The sequence below is a fragment of the Vipera ursinii genome, assembly GCF_947247035.1.
Source record: "Vipera ursinii genome assembly, chromosome: 1".
Lineage (NCBI taxonomy): Eukaryota > Metazoa > Chordata > Lepidosauria > Squamata > Viperidae > Vipera > Vipera ursinii.
The window spans coordinates 175,279,284-175,297,340 of record NC_139512.1 but is presented as its reverse complement, the minus strand read 5'-3'; the positions used below and the strand labels follow the sequence as shown (position 1 = coordinate 175,297,340).

The 18,057-nt window shown below is 38.2% G+C and overlaps 2 protein-coding genes and 1 long non-coding RNA gene across 3 annotated transcripts in view; 2 read left to right on the top strand and 1 right to left on the bottom strand.

The window, feature by feature from the left end:
• The window catches only part of LOC310644068 (cation channel sperm-associated targeting subunit tau-like), a gene marked incomplete at its 3' end in the record, with an annotated part of 31,132 nt that extends 26,167 nt beyond the window's left edge, over nt 1-4,965 (top strand). Inside the window, exons 7-9 of the mRNA XM_083368832.1 lie at nt 2,582-2,650; nt 4,139-4,285; nt 4,906-4,965. Of these exons, the coding sequence (XP_083224958.1) occupies nt 2,582-2,650; nt 4,139-4,285; nt 4,906-4,965 (276 nt within the window). The remainder of the gene's footprint in view (nt 1-2,581; nt 2,651-4,138; nt 4,286-4,905) is intronic.
• LOC310650794 lies at nt 1,275-2,108 on the bottom strand. The gene is made up of 3 exons (XR_014494433.1): nt 2,038-2,108; nt 1,767-1,940; nt 1,275-1,358 (listed from the first exon to the last, which is right to left on the bottom strand). It is a non-coding gene; the product is annotated as an uncharacterized lncRNA (long non-coding RNA).
• A 4,481-nt stretch (nt 4,966-9,446) lies between the features above and the next one.
• The window catches only part of LOC310650792 (uncharacterized protein), a 29,609-nt gene continuing 20,998 nt past the window's right edge, over nt 9,447-18,057 (top strand). Inside the window, exons 1-3 of the mRNA XM_083379527.1 lie at nt 9,447-9,464; nt 11,141-11,293; nt 16,010-16,121. Coding sequence (XP_083235653.1) covers nt 11,163-11,293; nt 16,010-16,121 — 243 coding nt within the window. The 5' untranslated portion in view covers nt 9,447-9,464; nt 11,141-11,162. The remainder of the gene's footprint in view (nt 9,465-11,140; nt 11,294-16,009; nt 16,122-18,057) is intronic.

Genomic DNA, 18,057 nt, shown 5'->3' with positions numbered 1-18,057 from the left:
AAAACAGAAATAAAACTAAAAATAGAAAAACTGGTGCCATAGCCACAGTACTCTAATGCACCCAACAATCTCATCCCATCTTGACCTCACCCTATCTCAATGCTGGGGGAAGATTCAGAATTTAAGTCAGAGATCACTAACCTTTGTCGGTTGGCGGACCGGAGGAAAAGGGAGAAGGAAGCATTTTACATATGTGCGTGCGCATGAGGCCACAAACACATGTGTTGCAAATGGAGCGGGGTTAGCACCCGCATGATACTCGCTAGCCCTGCACTGTTCTTCTGTTTCTGTGCCCTGTGGTGCATCCGTTTTTGCGCCTTGCAGAGCGGCGGTGGCCTGCTTTTGTGCCCTGTGGCATGGCAGTGGCCCCTTTTTTCACCCAATGGCGTGGCAGCACCCCGCAGCGTGACAGCATCTGTTTTTGCTTCTTGCAGCACAGTGGCAGCCCATTTTTGCACCCTGCAGCGTGGCAGCACCCTGCGGACTGACAGCATCCTTTTTTGGGCCTTGCAGCCTGATGGTATCCCATTTTTGCACCCCGTGGCAGCAGCCCATTGCACCCTGCAGTGCAGCAGCGGCCCATTTTTGTGTGGTGGTGGCACAGTTTTTGCACCCCGTGATGCGGCAGTATCCTGTTTTCATGCCCCAAGGCATCACTGCGGCATCCCATTTTCGCATCCCAAGTGGTGTCCTGTTTTTGCGGCCGCAGTGCTAGTGCAAGTGAGAGTGTGTGTGCACATTGGCCAGCCTGTCCCACGGTCGTGGGCCATGGCCCATAGGTTGTTGACCCGATTTAAGTGCTGTCCAGAAGGATAGACGGGGCCTGCTGAAGATGAAGGCCCCCTATAGCTGAGCACCAACCACCCTCTCAACAATCTTTCCTAAGAAGGGCAGATTGGAGCCTGGACAAAAGTTGTCAAGAATTGTTAGGTCCAATGCCCTCTAAGAAGGAGGTACACCACTGTATCCTTCAAGGCATATGGTATACACTCGTTCTTTCAAAAATGCACTAACCACAGCTTAGACTCTCATCTCTCAAGACTGTCACCTCCTTGAAATACCACCTCTAACAAGTCTTTAACCAACAAAGAGGGGCATGAGTCCAGAACACAGGTGGCTGAAATCACAACCCTAAAGACCCTATCTAGTTCCTTAGACCAATCGACTCAACTCCTCCCAAATAATAGTGCTCAGATGTATCTCAGTCGCTTCCAATGGAGTTGCCCTACCAGTACAGTTCCGAGTAAAATCAAGCAACTTCATTAGATACTAACAACATTTCTCATAGCAGCCCTGTAGGAGAAATCCTGGCTCCTTCTGGTCTTCTGAAATAGGACCGCTGGGCAGTTATCTGTGATCTAATAAAGAAAAAAATAAGTACAGCTCACCAACCTTATCATGGCAAGGTATATAGAATAACAGAATTGGAAGGTACCTGGAGGCCTTCGAGTTCAACCTCCTGCTCAAAAAGGAGAACCTATACTATTCCAGACAAATGGTTGTCCAATCTCTTCTTAAAAACGTCCAGCAGAGCACCTACAACTTCTGGAAGCAAGCCGTCTCACAGTTTAATCTGATAGGAAATTTCTCATTAATTCCAGGATACATGTCTCTTTCTTAAGTTTCCATCCATTACTTCTTGTTTGTCCTCAGGTGCTTTGGAAAATAGGTTGATTCCCTCCTCTCTGTGACAGCCCCTCAATTATTGGAAAACTGCTATCATATCACCCCTAGTCCCCTTGGTAAATTCTAATAAACACTCTTACCTTCGCTTGGTTAACTTCATTCTTTGTCTTTCTCCAGCAGTGCTTAAGGTGCCTAGTCTCATTTCCTCTCATAGAGCTGCTTGGTAATCCATATTGTTCTATGAGCTCCATATGCACAGAGAGTCTGCATAGGTGCAATTTGCTCCAGTGCCCCCATCATCTGCTCATTCCAAACTGCAATGAGGACATTGGCTAAACCATGTGCCTGCGCTTTGGGGAAAAAAATCCAAACCCTAAGCTGCACTGGGTCAATCAGGCATCTCTGTCTTACCATGTTCAGATTTATTCAGATAACGAGACATCAGTTCAATTCAATTTGTTCCTTTTAGGCATCACCTGAACTGTTCACTATAAAAAAAAACAGTAAAAGATGACAATAAAAAGACAAAATGGTGAATTTAGCCAGCAACACTCACACATGCAACATATCCAATAGCCACCCTTTACCTCTTGCAACATCATGAGAATATTATTAGGAACCTGCAAAAAAGATAGTAGCCAATAGGTACTTTTCTTCTATGGCCAATAGCTGTGTGCAAAGGATTGCTACTCCATTGGGATCTGATAGTAGGCCAGTCTTGTCCTACCTTCAGTATGTTTTCTTCTCTCATGTAAATGTTTTCTCTGGAAGCAAGTTATGAAATGCAGAAGTTTTTGGTTGTTGTTTATTTATTTATACATACAAATACACAGACTTGTGGGAAAACCAGAAAAATTGTTGCATTTCATTCTTAAAAGGATTTTATTAGATTTTTTAAAAATATACCGGTATAATATGCATTGCAAACTAAAAGCTGTATGTTTACACTTTTCAGATTTTCTGCACAGCAGAGGTGCAATTTATGTTCTGTTATGGATGTCTTGGATATGGATATTCACATCAGGTTGCTATCTCCTTGTTAATTACTTGAATTTTAATCAGATATTGAAAGGAGAAATGATTCACACTCGCCATGTAATGAATTGTTAAAGGAAGATGAAAGGACCAGAAGAATTAAGTGATATGTAATTTAAGGCAGGGCTTTAAGCTTTTGGTAAAACTGTCATCTACATAGATAATAGAAGAGCCTTCCCCAACTCAAAGGAAGAAATAAAGTAGTTTTTCCTACTAACCGTGGTCTTTGGCTAAAGATAAAACATACAGACATAAATAAACAGGACAGATTATAATTGACTGAAGCTTGCCCTGACCTACAGTATGTGGTCCTCAGCTATCTGCAGTATAGCATGTGGTTTCCTCTGCAGAGTCAGAAGAAATAAAGACAACTTACACTGAGACAGGTCCTCCAGTCAAAATATTCAGATCAGGGAAAACGAACATCTCCCAAGATGTCAATCTGGTTTTAAATCTTCTTGAATAATATCTGAACTTCCACTTAGAACTTTGTAAAATCTAAAATGATTTTGCAGGAGAAGCAGAAAAGGACAAAACTTTTCTCAGTTCTCTCCCCTAAAAAATATTCAGAGAGGGCACATCTGAAAACCACACATATCAATATTATTTACTGTCATGCACAAGAAAAAATAAAAACAGGTGCAAATATTTATGATGAAATATTTATGACAGGACAAGGAAAAGTGAAAATATCATGAAATGGATTAGCAAAATCAAAAATCAAGTTCTAAACCAGAGCAAAAAATATATATAATGGATTGTACTAATGAAGACATATGTAGATATCCAAATGAATAATCCATGAAGGTTCTATAGATTTATAAGTCAATCAATAAAATAGAAGAGTCAGCTAAGTACATAATACTACAACAATTTAGTTGTTTTTAGCTACAATTCGTATCTTCCAATTGGGCAATGATAGGTCTGGCAGGTATTTTAGTAGAAGTTGCCAGTTCATATCTATACAACTCCAGATTGGAAATAGAAATAGAATTTTAGATAGTCTTTGGAGTAAGAAAAACAAATACAGTAATACAGTGGCGTAGCGTGGGGGGTGCAAGGGGGGCCGGCCGCACCGGGCGCAACATCTGGGGGGGCGCATTAGATGCATTTTACTTTAATTACATCAGTATTTTCATAACAGACAATACATGTGCTTAGGGGGTAAGGGTTTCTTTAACTAATCTAGTAGAAGAGACTCGAGTGCTAAAATCCACGGGTTAGGGGGCGCAAATTACTTGCCTTGCCCCGGGTGCTGACAACCCACGCTACGCCACTGCAGTAATACCAATTCTCAGTTTGATCTTTTACAGGATGCTGTAGTAAAAGACACTAACAAGATTGTAGTACCTAATCTCTAAAACTTCAGGCTATACTGTATAAGCTTTATTCTTTATGCTATTTATTTTAGAAAATATATATCAATGAACTAAAATTATTTTGTTATTCATTTTATAACATGGTGGTTTTTTTGCAGTTGAAACTGCCAGGAGCAGATCCTGCCCAGGCTGTGGCATATTCCATGTTTCTACGGGTTCCACCACCAGAAGATAGAAAAGATTATTCAAGGCATTTATACCAGACATTAAATTGTTCTGATAACTTAACTAATAGCATACATACAGTATGTCATGTAGTTTTAGAATTACATTATTTTATATTAGAACTGTAGAGATTAAAATGAAAACATTTATCTGAAAATATAAATTAATTCTCTTCCATAGTGGCTCTTGCCTAGGAAATAAAGTTCTATTCCAGATGATGAATATATTCTGTCTTTTCCTAACCCTGGGAAAAGATATATGAAGAATTGGGAAAGAATGGTATTTGACTCTCATTCCAGTATTAGATAACCTGGTGTTAGCATATTCAGTGTCTTCTAGAACTCAAAGTAATTTTTAAAAAAAATATCAGAAATTGACATTAAATCAGGTTTTGCAAGTCTCCTAGGATGTGTCAACTCTTAAGTTTGAGAACTTTGAATTAGGCACCTAGGTTCTAACTTTTATTTAAAAATTCTACAAAACCTGATTTATGCAAAGGCTTTTCTCCCAACTGGACTGTGGATATATATACATACACACTTTGGGGAATTGTATATTTATAGATGCATAATTATATCAAACATTGTCTTATGTAAAGTTCAATTATATGTTAGCACACATGTAAACCTTTCCCCAAATTGAAGAAAGATCCTAAGTTTTGGCAATATAAAGTCTTCCCTAAAATATGTTTTTATTTCAGATATTAAATAGTCAGCAATGCATGACTGAAGTTCAGAACTGCATTTTCCTTTTAATATGAATGTTTATCATCTTTCTCTTTTGCTATTTCTGATTTGATTAAATGGAACAAAAAGAAAAGAGAGATACATAGATATGGGCAAACACATGCAGTACATTAATGTACGGCATCTTATGCATGTACAGTCATGGCCGAAATTGTTGGCACCCCAGAAATTTTTCCAGAAAATCAAGTATTTCTCACAGAAAAGTATTGCAGGAACACATGTTTTGCTATACACAGGTTTATTCCCTTTGTGTGTATTGGAACACAACAAAAAAGGGAGGAAAAAAAGCAAATTGGACATAATATCAAACAAAACTCCAAAAATGGGCCGGACAAAATTATTGGCACCCTTTCAAAATTGTGGGTAAACAAGATCATATCAAGCATGTGATGCTCCTTTAAACTCACCTGGGGCAAGTAACAGGTGTGGGCAATATAAAAATCACACCTGAAAGCAGATAAAAAGGAGAGAAGTTCACTAGTCTTTGCATTGTGTGTCTGTGTGTGCCACACTAAGCAAGGACAACAGAAAGAGGAGAAGAGAACTGTCTGAGGACTTGAGAACCAAAATTGTGGACAAATATCAACAATCTAAAGGTTACAAGTCCATCTCCAGAGATCTAGCTTTGCCTTTGTCCACAGTGCGCAACATTATCAAGAAGTTTGCAACCCATGGCACTGTAGCGAATCTCCCTGGTCGTGGACAGAAGAGAAAAATTGATGAAAGTTTGCAACGCAGGATAGTCCGGATGGTGGATAAGCAGCCCCAAACAAGTTCCAAAGAAATGCAAGCTGTCCTGCAGGCTCAGGGAGCATCAGTGTCGGTGTGAACTATCCATCAACATTTAAATGACATGAAACGCTATTGCAGGAGACCCAGGAGGACCCCACTGCTGACACAGAGACATAAAAAAGCAAGATTACAGTTTGCCAAAATGTACTTGAGTAAGCCAAAATCCTTCTGGGAAAACGTCTTGTGGACAAATGAGACTAGGATAGAGCTTTTTGGTAAAGCACATCATTTTACGGTTTACCGAAAATGAAATGAGACCTACAAAGAAAAGAACACAGTACCTACAGTGAAATATGGTGGAGGTTCAATGATGTTTTGGGGTTGTTTTGATACCTCTGGCACTGGGTGCCTTGAATGTGTGCAAGGCATCATGAAATCTGAGGATTACCAAAGGATTTTGGGTCGCACTGTAGAGCCCAGTGTCAGAAAGCTGGGTTTGCATCCAAGATCTTGGGTCTTCCAGCAGGCCAATGACCCCAAACATACGTCAAAAAGCACCCAGAAATGGATGGCAAGAAAGCGCTGGAGAGTTCTGAAGTGGCCAGCAATGAGTCCAGATCTGAATCCCATTGAACACCTGTGGAGAGATCTTAAAATTGCTGTTGGGAAAAGGCGCCCTTCCAATAAGAGAGACCTGGAGCAGTTTGCAAAGGAAGAGTGGTCCAAAATTCTGGGTGAGAGGTGTAAGAAGCTTATTGATGGTTATAGGAAGCGACTGATTTCAGTTATTTTTTCCAAAGGGTGTGCAACCAAATATTAAGTTAAGGGTGCCAATAATTTTGTCCGGCCCATTTTTGGAGTTTTGTTTGACATTATGTCCAATTTGCTTTTTTTCCCTCCCTTTTTTGTTGTGTTCTAATACACACAAGGGGAATAAACCTGTGTATAGCAAAACATGTGTTCCTGCAATACTTTTCTGTGAGAAATACTTGATTTTCTGGAAAAATTTCTGGGGTGCCAACAATTTCGGCCATGACTGTATATGTGCAAAGAACTTTACACAAAAAATCAAGAAAATATGGCAATATTTTGTTATAATTACCGATACATATCTGTATGTAAACAAGTTGTAAATAACATCAAATAGTGAGTCTATTGAGTAATTGGCCCATAAATTAATTTTTCTAATACTAAAGACAGCAGAATTTGTGCAATCTTGCTGCATTTATCAGAATGATGAAATTGGCATGTCTTTGGAAGTTCTGTCCTTTTTTAAAAAAAGGGCCAGAGCTTATGAGATCATGATGCTTTTGTCAGTTTGACTCTCCTTATATCCCACAGATGTCATTGGTTGAAAAACAAATTTCTTAGTGACTAGACAGGTACAATCCATTTCTGTTGTCCAGATTTCATTTTCCATGTTTGATTCAAGTGTCCTGGTCTAATTTTGTTTTGTGAATTGATGTGGCCAGTATGTATCTACAGTCCTTTTGATTTACCTGAAAGTAAATTTTGTTGAAATAAAATTAGCACTGGGGTCAATTTATTTTAATTTTTGTATATTATGTGTTGTATATAGTGTTTTAATTACCCTGTACACCGCCCCGAGTCCTTTGGGAGAGGGGTGGTATATAAATCCAAATAATAAATAAATAATAAATATGGTAGTTGTGTAATTCAGAAAGTGTCAGCATCTCAAAATATTAAAACCTGTCTCAGAATCATATTGTTGTTATATCTTCCCAGTGATTTTAGAACGTAGTGTTCACATGAAGCGTGATTCTTATATGCCCTCATATTTAACAAATTAGGTGCCTCAACTATTTCTTACTAGCTCTGCTATAAAAATACCAGTCCAGCTCTTAGTCCATGTAGATAAAGTTGTAACTATCCAGCCAGTTACAGAAGACCACAAATAATTAAAGGTAGATACTTAATGTAATGCACAGCGAGTTACAGAACATAAAAAAGAACATCAAGAGAGAGCTAGAGAGCATTTCACTGAGGCTGCTATTAGCAGCACCATCTTGATATACAAAGGTAGATACTTAAATAAGTTGCTTCTGTTCAAAGAATGCATTAAAGACAGAGGTTACCCTTGAATTTTGCTTGGACATATCTATATGAATATGTGATTTATTTCTTCACTATCTAATTTAATAGTAATAATATAGTTGGAAGGGACTTTGGAGGTCTTCTAATCCAACCCCCTGCTCAGGCAGGAAACCCTATACCCAGTGCTTTTTTTGTAAAAGAAAAAGGTGCCAGAACTCAAACATGTCATACAACCCGCCTTGCCTTTGCTACAAGGTTCCATCCAAAAAAGGTGCCGGAACTCCGTTCTGAGCGTTCTATGAGAAAAAAAGCCCTGCCTATACCATTTCAGACAAATGGTTGTCCAGGCTTTTCTTAAAAACTTCCAGTGTTGGAGCATTCACAACTTCTGGAGGCAGGTTGTTCCACTGGTTAATTGTTCTAACTGTCAGGAAGTTTCTCCTTAGTTCTAGGTTGCATCTCTCTTTGGATAGTTTCCATCTGTTGCTTCTTGTCCTGCCTTCAGGTGCTTAGGAGAATTGTGGCAAACCCTGAGATATTGGAACACTGCTATCATGTCACCCTTAGTCCCTCTTCATTAAACTAGACATACCCAATTTCAGCAACTGTTCTTTATGTTTTAGCCTCCAGTCCCCTAATCATCTTTTTTGCTCTTCTCTGTACTTTCTAGAGCAGACATGTCAAACTCGTGATGTCACATGACGTCACGCAATGTATCGGAGCTTTTTTGCCATTGCTGGCAATGGGGTGGGCGTGGCTTCCTGATGACGTGTCCGGCCTGAGGGCCAGCAGTTTGACACCCCTTTTCTAGAGTTTCAACATATTTTATTACATCGTGGTGACTAAAACTGGATGCAATATTCTAAGTGTGGTTTTACCAAGGTATTATAAAGTGGTACTAACACTTCACATGATCTTGATTCTATTCCTTTGTTAATGCAGACTAGGATTGCATTGGCATTTTTGGCAGCTGCAACACACTGCTGGCTCGTATTTTAAGTGAAGTCACTCTAGAAGCAAACCACGCTGCTAGCTCTCTGTATTTCTTAATCATCTATATTGGAGTCTTAATTAGCTGACAGCTTGTCAGTTAAGCCTAGGTTGACCTCCAGTTGGGCATCATATAGCTAATGTGCTCTACTAATAAGCATCCTGAGGCATATAACCAAGGCTTTATAAAGTGGTATTAACGTGATCATGATTCTATTCCTGTTAATGCAGTCTACATTGTGTTGGCTTTTTTGGCAGCTGCAGCACACTGCTGGCTCATATTTGATTGTCCATTAGGACTCCGAGATCCCTCTCACAGTTACTAATATTGTACCACCTATACTGTACCTATGCATTTGGTTTTCTTGCTTAAATGTAGAAACTTATTTTTTTTCACCATTGCATTTCATTTTTTTAGATAGCGCCCTATGTTCAAATCTGTCAAGACCCTTCTGTATCTTAAGCCTATCTTCTGGAGTATTGGCTATTCCTGCCAGCTTGGTGTCGTCTGCAGATTTGATGTGTTCCCCATCTATCCCCTCTATCCCCATCTATTTGATGAAGATGTTGAAGAGCACTGGGCCCAGAACAGACCCCTGGGGCACCCTATTACATACTTCCCTCCATGTAAATGCAGTTCCATTGAGGACCACATGCTGAGTACTGCCAGTCAGCCAGCTACGAATCCATCTGGTGGTGATGCTGTCTAATCCACATTTTTCTATCTTACCAAGTAGTAGGTTGTGGTCTACTTTATTAAATGCCTCACTGAAATCCAAGTAAATTATATCCACAGCATTCCTCTGGTCCACTAATTTCATCACCTGGTCCAAAAAAGCAATAAGATTTGTCTGGCATGATCTGTTTTGACAAACCCATGTTGGCTTTTGGTAATGACTTTGTTTGCCTGTAGGTGTTTGCTGATTCGTTGCTTGATTATCTTTTCCAGAATCTTCCCAGGTATTGAGATCACGCTGATAGTTCTGTAGTTTCCTGGATTCATTTTTTTCCCCATTTTTGAAGATGGGAACTACATCAGCTCTTTTCCAGTCCTCTGATAGTTCCCCAGTGCTCCAGAATCTTTGAAAGATATACAGTTCAGTGGTTCTGAGATCACATCTGCCAGTTCCTTTAGAACCTTGGGGTGTACTCCATCTGGTCCTGGTGATTTGAACCATTATCATTTCCTTGCCTATCTTAACTTGTGTTTTTAATTTAATGGTAGCCTGCATGGATATTGGATCTCCTAAATTAGATTAAAAGTCAAAACCTTTTACCAGCAAATTTTCTGTTCTTCAAGGTGAATTTACCTTTTTATATTTCAGCTTTTATTAATGGTTGTTTATGGTTCTTGTGTAGTCCATAAAAGTTCTGAATATATACAGAATTTTTTTTAGACTAGATGGGTTCAAAATTATGGGATTGTGATTTCATGGTCACAGTGGCTGGAGAATTCTGGAACTAGCTGAAGGTTAGAAGATGCAGATTAGAGATGGCCAAACTAGAATTTTAGTGTGATCTCCATTCTCCATATTGATATATTAATGTCCAGGGGAATGCTCCCTGTGTCCTTGCTGGCTTTCAGTTTGTAAAAAAGTAAACAGTAACAAGTATCACATGGCTAGTTTCAGATGTCAAATTTCACAACAAAATTTCATTTATTTCCAATTAAAACTCATTGGGAAATGAATAGTGGGAGAGCAAATTTTATTTTATTGTCTGGGCTATTTAACATGAAATGTTTTTGAGAGTAATGACCTCATTTACACAAATATGTGAGAAGCCTTTATGTATCTGGCTGACGGAAGTACAAGCAGCATCTATACAACATGGATCTAGAACAGGGGTGTCAAACTGCCAGCCTGTGGGCCGGACGTGTCATCCAGCAGCTGCGCCCACCCCATTGCCGGCAATGGCGAAAAGGCTCTGATAACATTGTGCAATGTCACGTGACATCGCGAGTTTGACATGTCTGATCTAGAATGTCTAAATCACAGAGTTTTTAGGCAAGCTCTTGTAAACTTTGGCCCATAGCCATGGCTGCTAGATTATCAGGATATTTATACCTGCAAAATCCATCATAACTGATATCTCTAGTTTCCTGAACACTTAACTGTAATTCTCTGTACATTTAAATGTAATCTTTATAAAGTACTTACTTTAGCTGAGAAAGCAAGATCATGTTGGTTGATTTTTTAAACAGTAACTATTTGTTTCAGTGAGTCCTTTGTGCTTAAATTAATCTTATTTTGAACATTGGCTTCTGAAAATATGTTTTAATTGAAGATATATAGACTACTTTCCCATGATAAAAAATAGTATCCAATAAAGAAGGATAACAGAGAAGGGCTCCTTTGGAATTACTTCTACCAGGAATAAACTTTGAAGGCACTGCTTTTATTTGTTTTGCAGCAATGTCATCAAACCACGACACATGGATTACCCTGCTTTCTTATCTCCAGATCTAAAGGTCACAGTTGGAAGCTCTGAAGTGGAAATTCCTAAAGAAAGTGTAGAACACTACAAAACTCTTCAGCAAGCTTTGAAACAGCCAGCCCGAGAAAGGTAACAAAACTGATGAAAAAGCATTTCTCTCTTATATGTTAGCACTTCTTATGCTCTCTAAATGCAGTCATGCATTCAATATAGACCTCTTTTCTTTATTTATATATAAAAAAATCAACGAGGAAACAGATTGAATTTTACTTTTTATCTGGGACTGGATTGGGCTTTGAAAATCTGTGTCAATATCCAGTCAAAGTGCTTCCAGTTTTGACAGCGTGGCAGAACAGGCACAGGAAGACAGGGCTCCGTCTTTTGCGTTCAATTTCACCCCGCTGGGGACCCTGGAAAGTCACCCTGTAGAGGTGACAAGCAAAGAGGGGACCCTCATTGATCGCAGGAGGGCGGTGGCCCTTCCGTTTGATCCGAGGAAGCCCTCCAAACCGGCAGGGATAAGACTGGCTACATTCGTGTAGCCAGTCAGAAGCTGCTGGCAACATAAGACAAGCACTAACAAGCAACCTTTCAGCAACGTGGATGAAACTGGGTCAGACTCTATCCTCTATAACTCTAGAACTTCTTTTTGGAAAAAACTGCCCAAAGCACTCTCCCCGATGAGAGAGGGAAGGGGAATTTCTACCCCATTCCCTCAGGAAAAGAAAAGTGGCGCACTAATTACTTGAGGGAAGCAGAGAAAATTACAAGATTAATTTGGAATTAATACACATATACGGCTTTGAAATTTGGGGACAAAGTGCTTTTGAGACTTTTCTTTTTTCTTTTTTTAAAGAGATTTGAAAAGCTTGTAATATAAGTTTGGATTTAAAAAGCTGGAAAACTGTGCTAATGACATCTAGTGGTGAATTACGGCACTACAAGTTGTTATGCCTAAAGGAAACTTGACTTGAAGCCCAGATTTAGGTAAGATTCTTGCTGTCTGTCCTTGGAAACTTTCACCTTTGAAGACTCAAGCTGGGAAAAGGGAAAAAAATTGGGGCTGCTTATCGGTGTGGCAGAAATGTACTATTTTGAAACCGGCCTGCCTAACTACAAATATAAATATTAACTGACTTTCAGAGCTGTATTGTGGAACTATTTCCTTGCAGGAGAAACACACTACATTACTTGAGATGATGGAATATTTTGGATTACAAATCTTTGATTGATGAACAGTATTATAAAGATTACCTACAAAAAAATAAAATGGATGCCCCATACTCAGCTTTAAATGGTAAAAAACCATCTCTAATACCTGTCCTCAAAGTTTTCAGTTTGACATACCACCAAGAAAATATGAAGATCAGAAAGAAATTCTCTCCATGTTGAAATCAATACAAGAGACTATTGCTTTAGCTCATGATGAGACTAGAAATAACACAAAGGAGATAAAAGAACAATTTTCTAATCTAAATTTACAAACCCAGAATATGACTACAAAGAAGGAACTAACAACACAGAAAATAGAAGAAAAACTGGAAGAAGCAAATCCAAAGATGGAGGACCTAAAGGAAGGACCTAAATGACAGATTCAGACAACTGAAAAACTAGAAGATGGAGCGATAATATCGGAAATGGAAAAGACATCTTACCAATCAAGAATTCAGGACACATTTGAGGAAAAGTAAGAAGAACTGATTGAATGGAAAATACAGCTGTTAGGAGAACTGGAGAAGGAGGAAGGCTGTTTAATATCAATGGGTTCATTCTTCCAAAAATACTTTAAATGGTCTTTCTTATTCCAAACAATATATACAAAAATAGAGGAAAAATTACTTGATGATTCAAATGCACTAACTTGGAAGGTTAGTTGCCAAAGAAAGCTAGAATAAGACTGAATAGAGGTTTTGATCCATTAGATGGGATATTATATTATTAACTACATGTTTGAATATGGTGGAGAATAGATAATTGCTAGAGATAGAAGTACTATTATAATTAGAAAGATAAGATTTGTAATTAGAATATTGGTATGAGAAGGGGAACAGGAAAATGTAAGAAGTCTGAATAAAGGAAGCTTTTGGTTACCCAAATATAACTTACTTTGAAATTATAAACAATAGACATTTTGAACACTGATGGGAAATTAATTTTTTTTAAAAAAAGCAAAAACAGGATACTGATTGAACATATGGATATTAAGTGCAAATGCAATTAAAATATGCTTTGGTTAGAAAAGTTATCTAAAACTAACATTGATATTATGAGAAAATGTAACAAAGATGATGATATTCAATTGTATATTATATTAATAACAATAAGAATTGTATTTGCCTAGTGTGGGAAAACAGGTACTACCGGAAGACGAGAGGAAACATTTGATGGTATAATATTGGATCTAGCTTGAAGAAATTAATATATACCACTGAATTACTAATGGACCCAGACAACACGTTGTCTATTAAGTATTTGATTGTAAAACTAGAAAATTAATAAAATATTTATTTTTAAAAAATATCCAGTCAAGGTATCCGCCTTTTCCTGCTCAGACTAAAAGACATCCCCTCCATCTGATGTTTTTCTTTCCATCTATCTTTGAATCAGCAGAATACTCTACTGGCATAAAATTCACTGTTCCATTGTTGCTCCCTAGCCTGCCTCTGTATCAAAATACTGCAACTGCCTGACTTTTCTCCTGAATGCAGTAATTAATGGGTGATAAAGCCTAATACTTTCAGGCTGCCCTTAAGAGTTGCAGTGAGAGAACAAATGCTACTTTAATACTGGTATTGCTTAGGATGACTTAAACCTATCTTTTATGAGCTGGCGATGATGAAAGCTATGACATGGAAACATAGCAATAAAACAACTGTTGCTAGGACATCTGATACTATGGTTGGGTACAGATGATGAAGAGCCTGCAGAAGGGATTCCAGGTTTGATCCTACGTGGTAAGTTTGGATTCCAAGTATTATTTGGTAAATTAAATCACCCTTCAACAAACATAGAACAATATGGGAACATAAAAACTTTCCAAGGCTTTAACTTGTTCTGTAATATTAGAGTATGCTAAGGAATGGTTGACATTTTAACATCATTGATTCTTAAGTCTCTGTTCTTAATTTCTTTTTAGGCATCAAAAGCATATTCTAGCACCATAACTATTTGCTATTTCTATAAAAAAGAGGACCTTATGCCATTATATGCAAAGTAAATTGTGCTATGAACTCTCCGTTGTACTTCATTTTAGACTAGATAGGTATTGTCCTAACAAATAGCAAAATTCCTTCTTTCACACAGTTAACTCATGATCTAATATCTAAGAAGCAGGAGGGAATCAGCAGATGTACGCCAGCTTCCAAGAGGCACCCAGTATTCACATATATAACCTAGTATAAGTGAAGTGTTAGCCACCTTTTTGAAACTTAAAAATTGCTGTCTCAGTATGATACCAATAGAATCCTTACAATTAAGTTATATCTATACTAATTAGAAGTGTACATGGGGTTTTATGTATTTTTATCTGATTCGTTTTCTGATTCTTTTTATCTGATTCTCTCTATGCCAATGACTGCATCTCAAAAGATCTCTCTGTTAAAGTATTGAAGTTTGTAGATGATACAACAGTCATTGATCTCATTCAAGATGGTGATGAATCTGCATACAGACAGGAGGTTGAACAACTGGCCCCGTGGTGCAGCCTGAACAATCTAGAACTGAACACACTTAAAACTGTAGAGATGATGGTAGATTTTAGGAGGAGCTCTTCTATTCTACCACCTCTTACAATATTAGATACACAATAACAACAATAGAGACCTTCAAATTTCTGGGTTCTATAATTTCTCAAGATTTGAAATGGACACCTACATTAGAACCGTCATTAAAAAGGCACAACAAAGAATGTTCTTCCTGCGCTAAATCAGAAAGCTCAGACTGCCCAAGGAGCTGCTGATAGAGTTCTACAGGGGAGTTACTGAGTCTGTCATATGAACTTCTATAACCATCTGGTTTGGTACAGCAACTAAACAGGACAGGTACTAATACCGGTAGTTAGGACTGCAGAAAAAAACTATTGCAACAGGCTTCCTTTCATTGAGGATTGTATAGAGCATGGGTCAGAAAGAAGGCTGAGAAAATATCTATAGAACTCTTGCATCCTGGACATAAACTGTTTCAACTCCTCCCCTTGGCAATACATGTCAAAACAACTAGACACAAAGAGTTTTTCCTCCATGCCATCACTCTGCTAAACATCTAATTCCAACAGCACTGTCTTATGCCTAAGGATATCTGACCATCTAGTAGGGGTGCATTGCTATTGTCCTGCTCATCTTTCCTATTACCTATTGGTATCTTATCACTATCACTTTCTTGGTTGTATCTTATAACTTATGATTATATCATACAATTTATCACTTTGTTGTTTGTATGTACACTGACAGCTTATGCACTGGAAGCAAATTCCTTGGCCAATAAATAATATTCTATTCCAATAAAGAATATTCTATTGCTCATTATATAAATGCCATCAGGACCACTTACTAATATTAACTGTAATTTAAGCAATTCAGTAAATGAACAGAGAAAATATAGAGGAATTAGAAATTAGAAATCAGCTTTAATATGAAGTTTCCAAATGTGGTCTTGGGTGGTTGTTGTTTGCTTCAGAATAACTGATTTAGCTAACATCAACTGCAGATTGGACTGATAGAATTTGGAGTTGATCCCTGATATTGCAGCCTCATATTATCCTTGACTGAATCAAAATTCAACCTTCTCCAATAGCAAAAAAAAAATGTCAATCCTGTTTGTAGATATCTATGTATGTTGCTTCCTTAGATTGGAAAAAATGAAAAAAGAATATCGGACCTTAAAAACATGGCGTGAAAAGGCTGAGTACTTGGACCAGCTGATTTTAAAAAGAGGACCAAAATCAAGACCTCTATCAAAGGTAATTTTATATTATAAATTAGGCAAACAGTGTGCAACCGATAAAAGGCCAAAGTACCTGTGAATTACAATTCTTCTTGGATCTTTGATATTTAGAAAAAGTGAAAAAGGGCAGCTGAAAACTGAACATGCAAGATCAGTTGCCCTTTTCCATTCCATTATTTGTGTTCTCAGAATCCAAGAGTTTTTCTCATCTTTCTCTTCCAAATAGATAACAGGACAGGAACACTCTTTTGCCATCCTGGTTGTGTGATGGCTGCAGCAGATATGAAATATAATCTTCTTGTACCAAGATTTTTAAATGTATCAGCTTAATTATGACTAGTGGTACTCATGAAAAAAGTTCTCTCATAATCTCATAAACATGCTTAAATTCAAGAGCAATGCCCAATCATCTATCCCTACTGGGGTCAGAATTTTTTGGATATGGAATGTGTTTAAATTAGAGCCCCTAAATCCACAGCCAGAAAGAAGTTGAAAATAATGTAATCTTTGCATTAACTAGAATCTATTTCTGAGTAAGCTTTTAACTGCCAAGGGAATCTATTTATATCTTGCACACACTGATATAGAACCTTAATAACCTGTATTCCTTGGAGCAGGGAGTTCATTGGCCTTGCTTTTCAATTCAGACTTGGGACCCTAGTCTCAAGGAGATTCTGATTAATATCTTCTGAGGGTTCAGGTTTCTAATTTCTGTCCTGGGATATTAAAGTTTAGACACCTAAGCTGTTCTTTCAATGAAAATGCCTTAGCAGAGATGTTGCAGATTATAATTAGAGAAATAAAAAACACAGTAGCAGTCAAGAGTTAATACACCTAGCTACGACTCCATTCTCATAAAACATAGGATAAAGGCAGAGAATAAAGTGTTAGGTGGCTATAATTTTATTCTATCCAATAAGGTTTCATCTGGCAATTGATCTTGAGAGTCTGATCCCATGCCCCAATCATTATGTTTACAATTTTGTAATATGTTCTACAGACTAAAGTTGTACAGAGATGGTTTTTTTCAGTATTAGATAAATTATTTTTATAAATTATTTAACTATTATACAGTCATCACTGATGGCAGTTGGGCCGGGAACTCTATTGCTAAGTGACACAGCTGTAATGTGATCACACAGACTTACAGTATATGGGCAGTTATAATAAAAAATAAATACTAATACATTTACACAACTGAATATAATGATTATTTGAAAATGGAATATACATGTTGATTATCTATCCAGAAATATCAGTTTAGACAAATACAGATAATCCTAAAGTTAAGACCGTAATGAAGCCTGCCCAGGGCTTTTTTTCTCATTGAACGCTCAGAACGGAGTTCCGGCACCTTTTTTGGATGGAACCTTGTAGGGTAGGCAAGGCGGGTTGTATGACAAGTGTGAGTTCCGGCACCTTTTTCTTTTACAAAAAAAGCACTGAGCCTGCCCATTAGGGTCAGTCGTTGGAACAGCATCAAATGAACAACCCTCAAGTGATGACCAGCCATCCCTGCTCTCCTCACGGGTCATTAAGTGGAACACAGGAGTGGGAGAGATCCTGGGAGGTCTACTGCAGGCACAAGCTCACCTGCTTCAGGCCTCCCCTAGCCAAAGATATCCCATGCTTCCCTTCCTGCCTCACCCACTGCACAGTTGCCTTGCCAGCGAGAAACAACGGGGAAGAGAAATGCTGGCCTGTCTGTCTTTACTAATTCTGGCCCTGCCTTTCTGGGGCAAAAAATGAACTAGTTCCCTAGCCATCCAGAGCTTTCTGCTGGCCACCCGCAAGCTGCAAAGCTCTCCTGCCTCTTGCTAGGCTTTGGGAAGTCAGCCCCAGCATAAAAGGCAGCAATTTTAGGACGAGCTTCCCCAGACCTTTCCCTTCTTTAAGTCATCTCCAAAAGTTAGCCCACTAGAGACTTGTGCAGCAAAATGGAGGACGTTGGG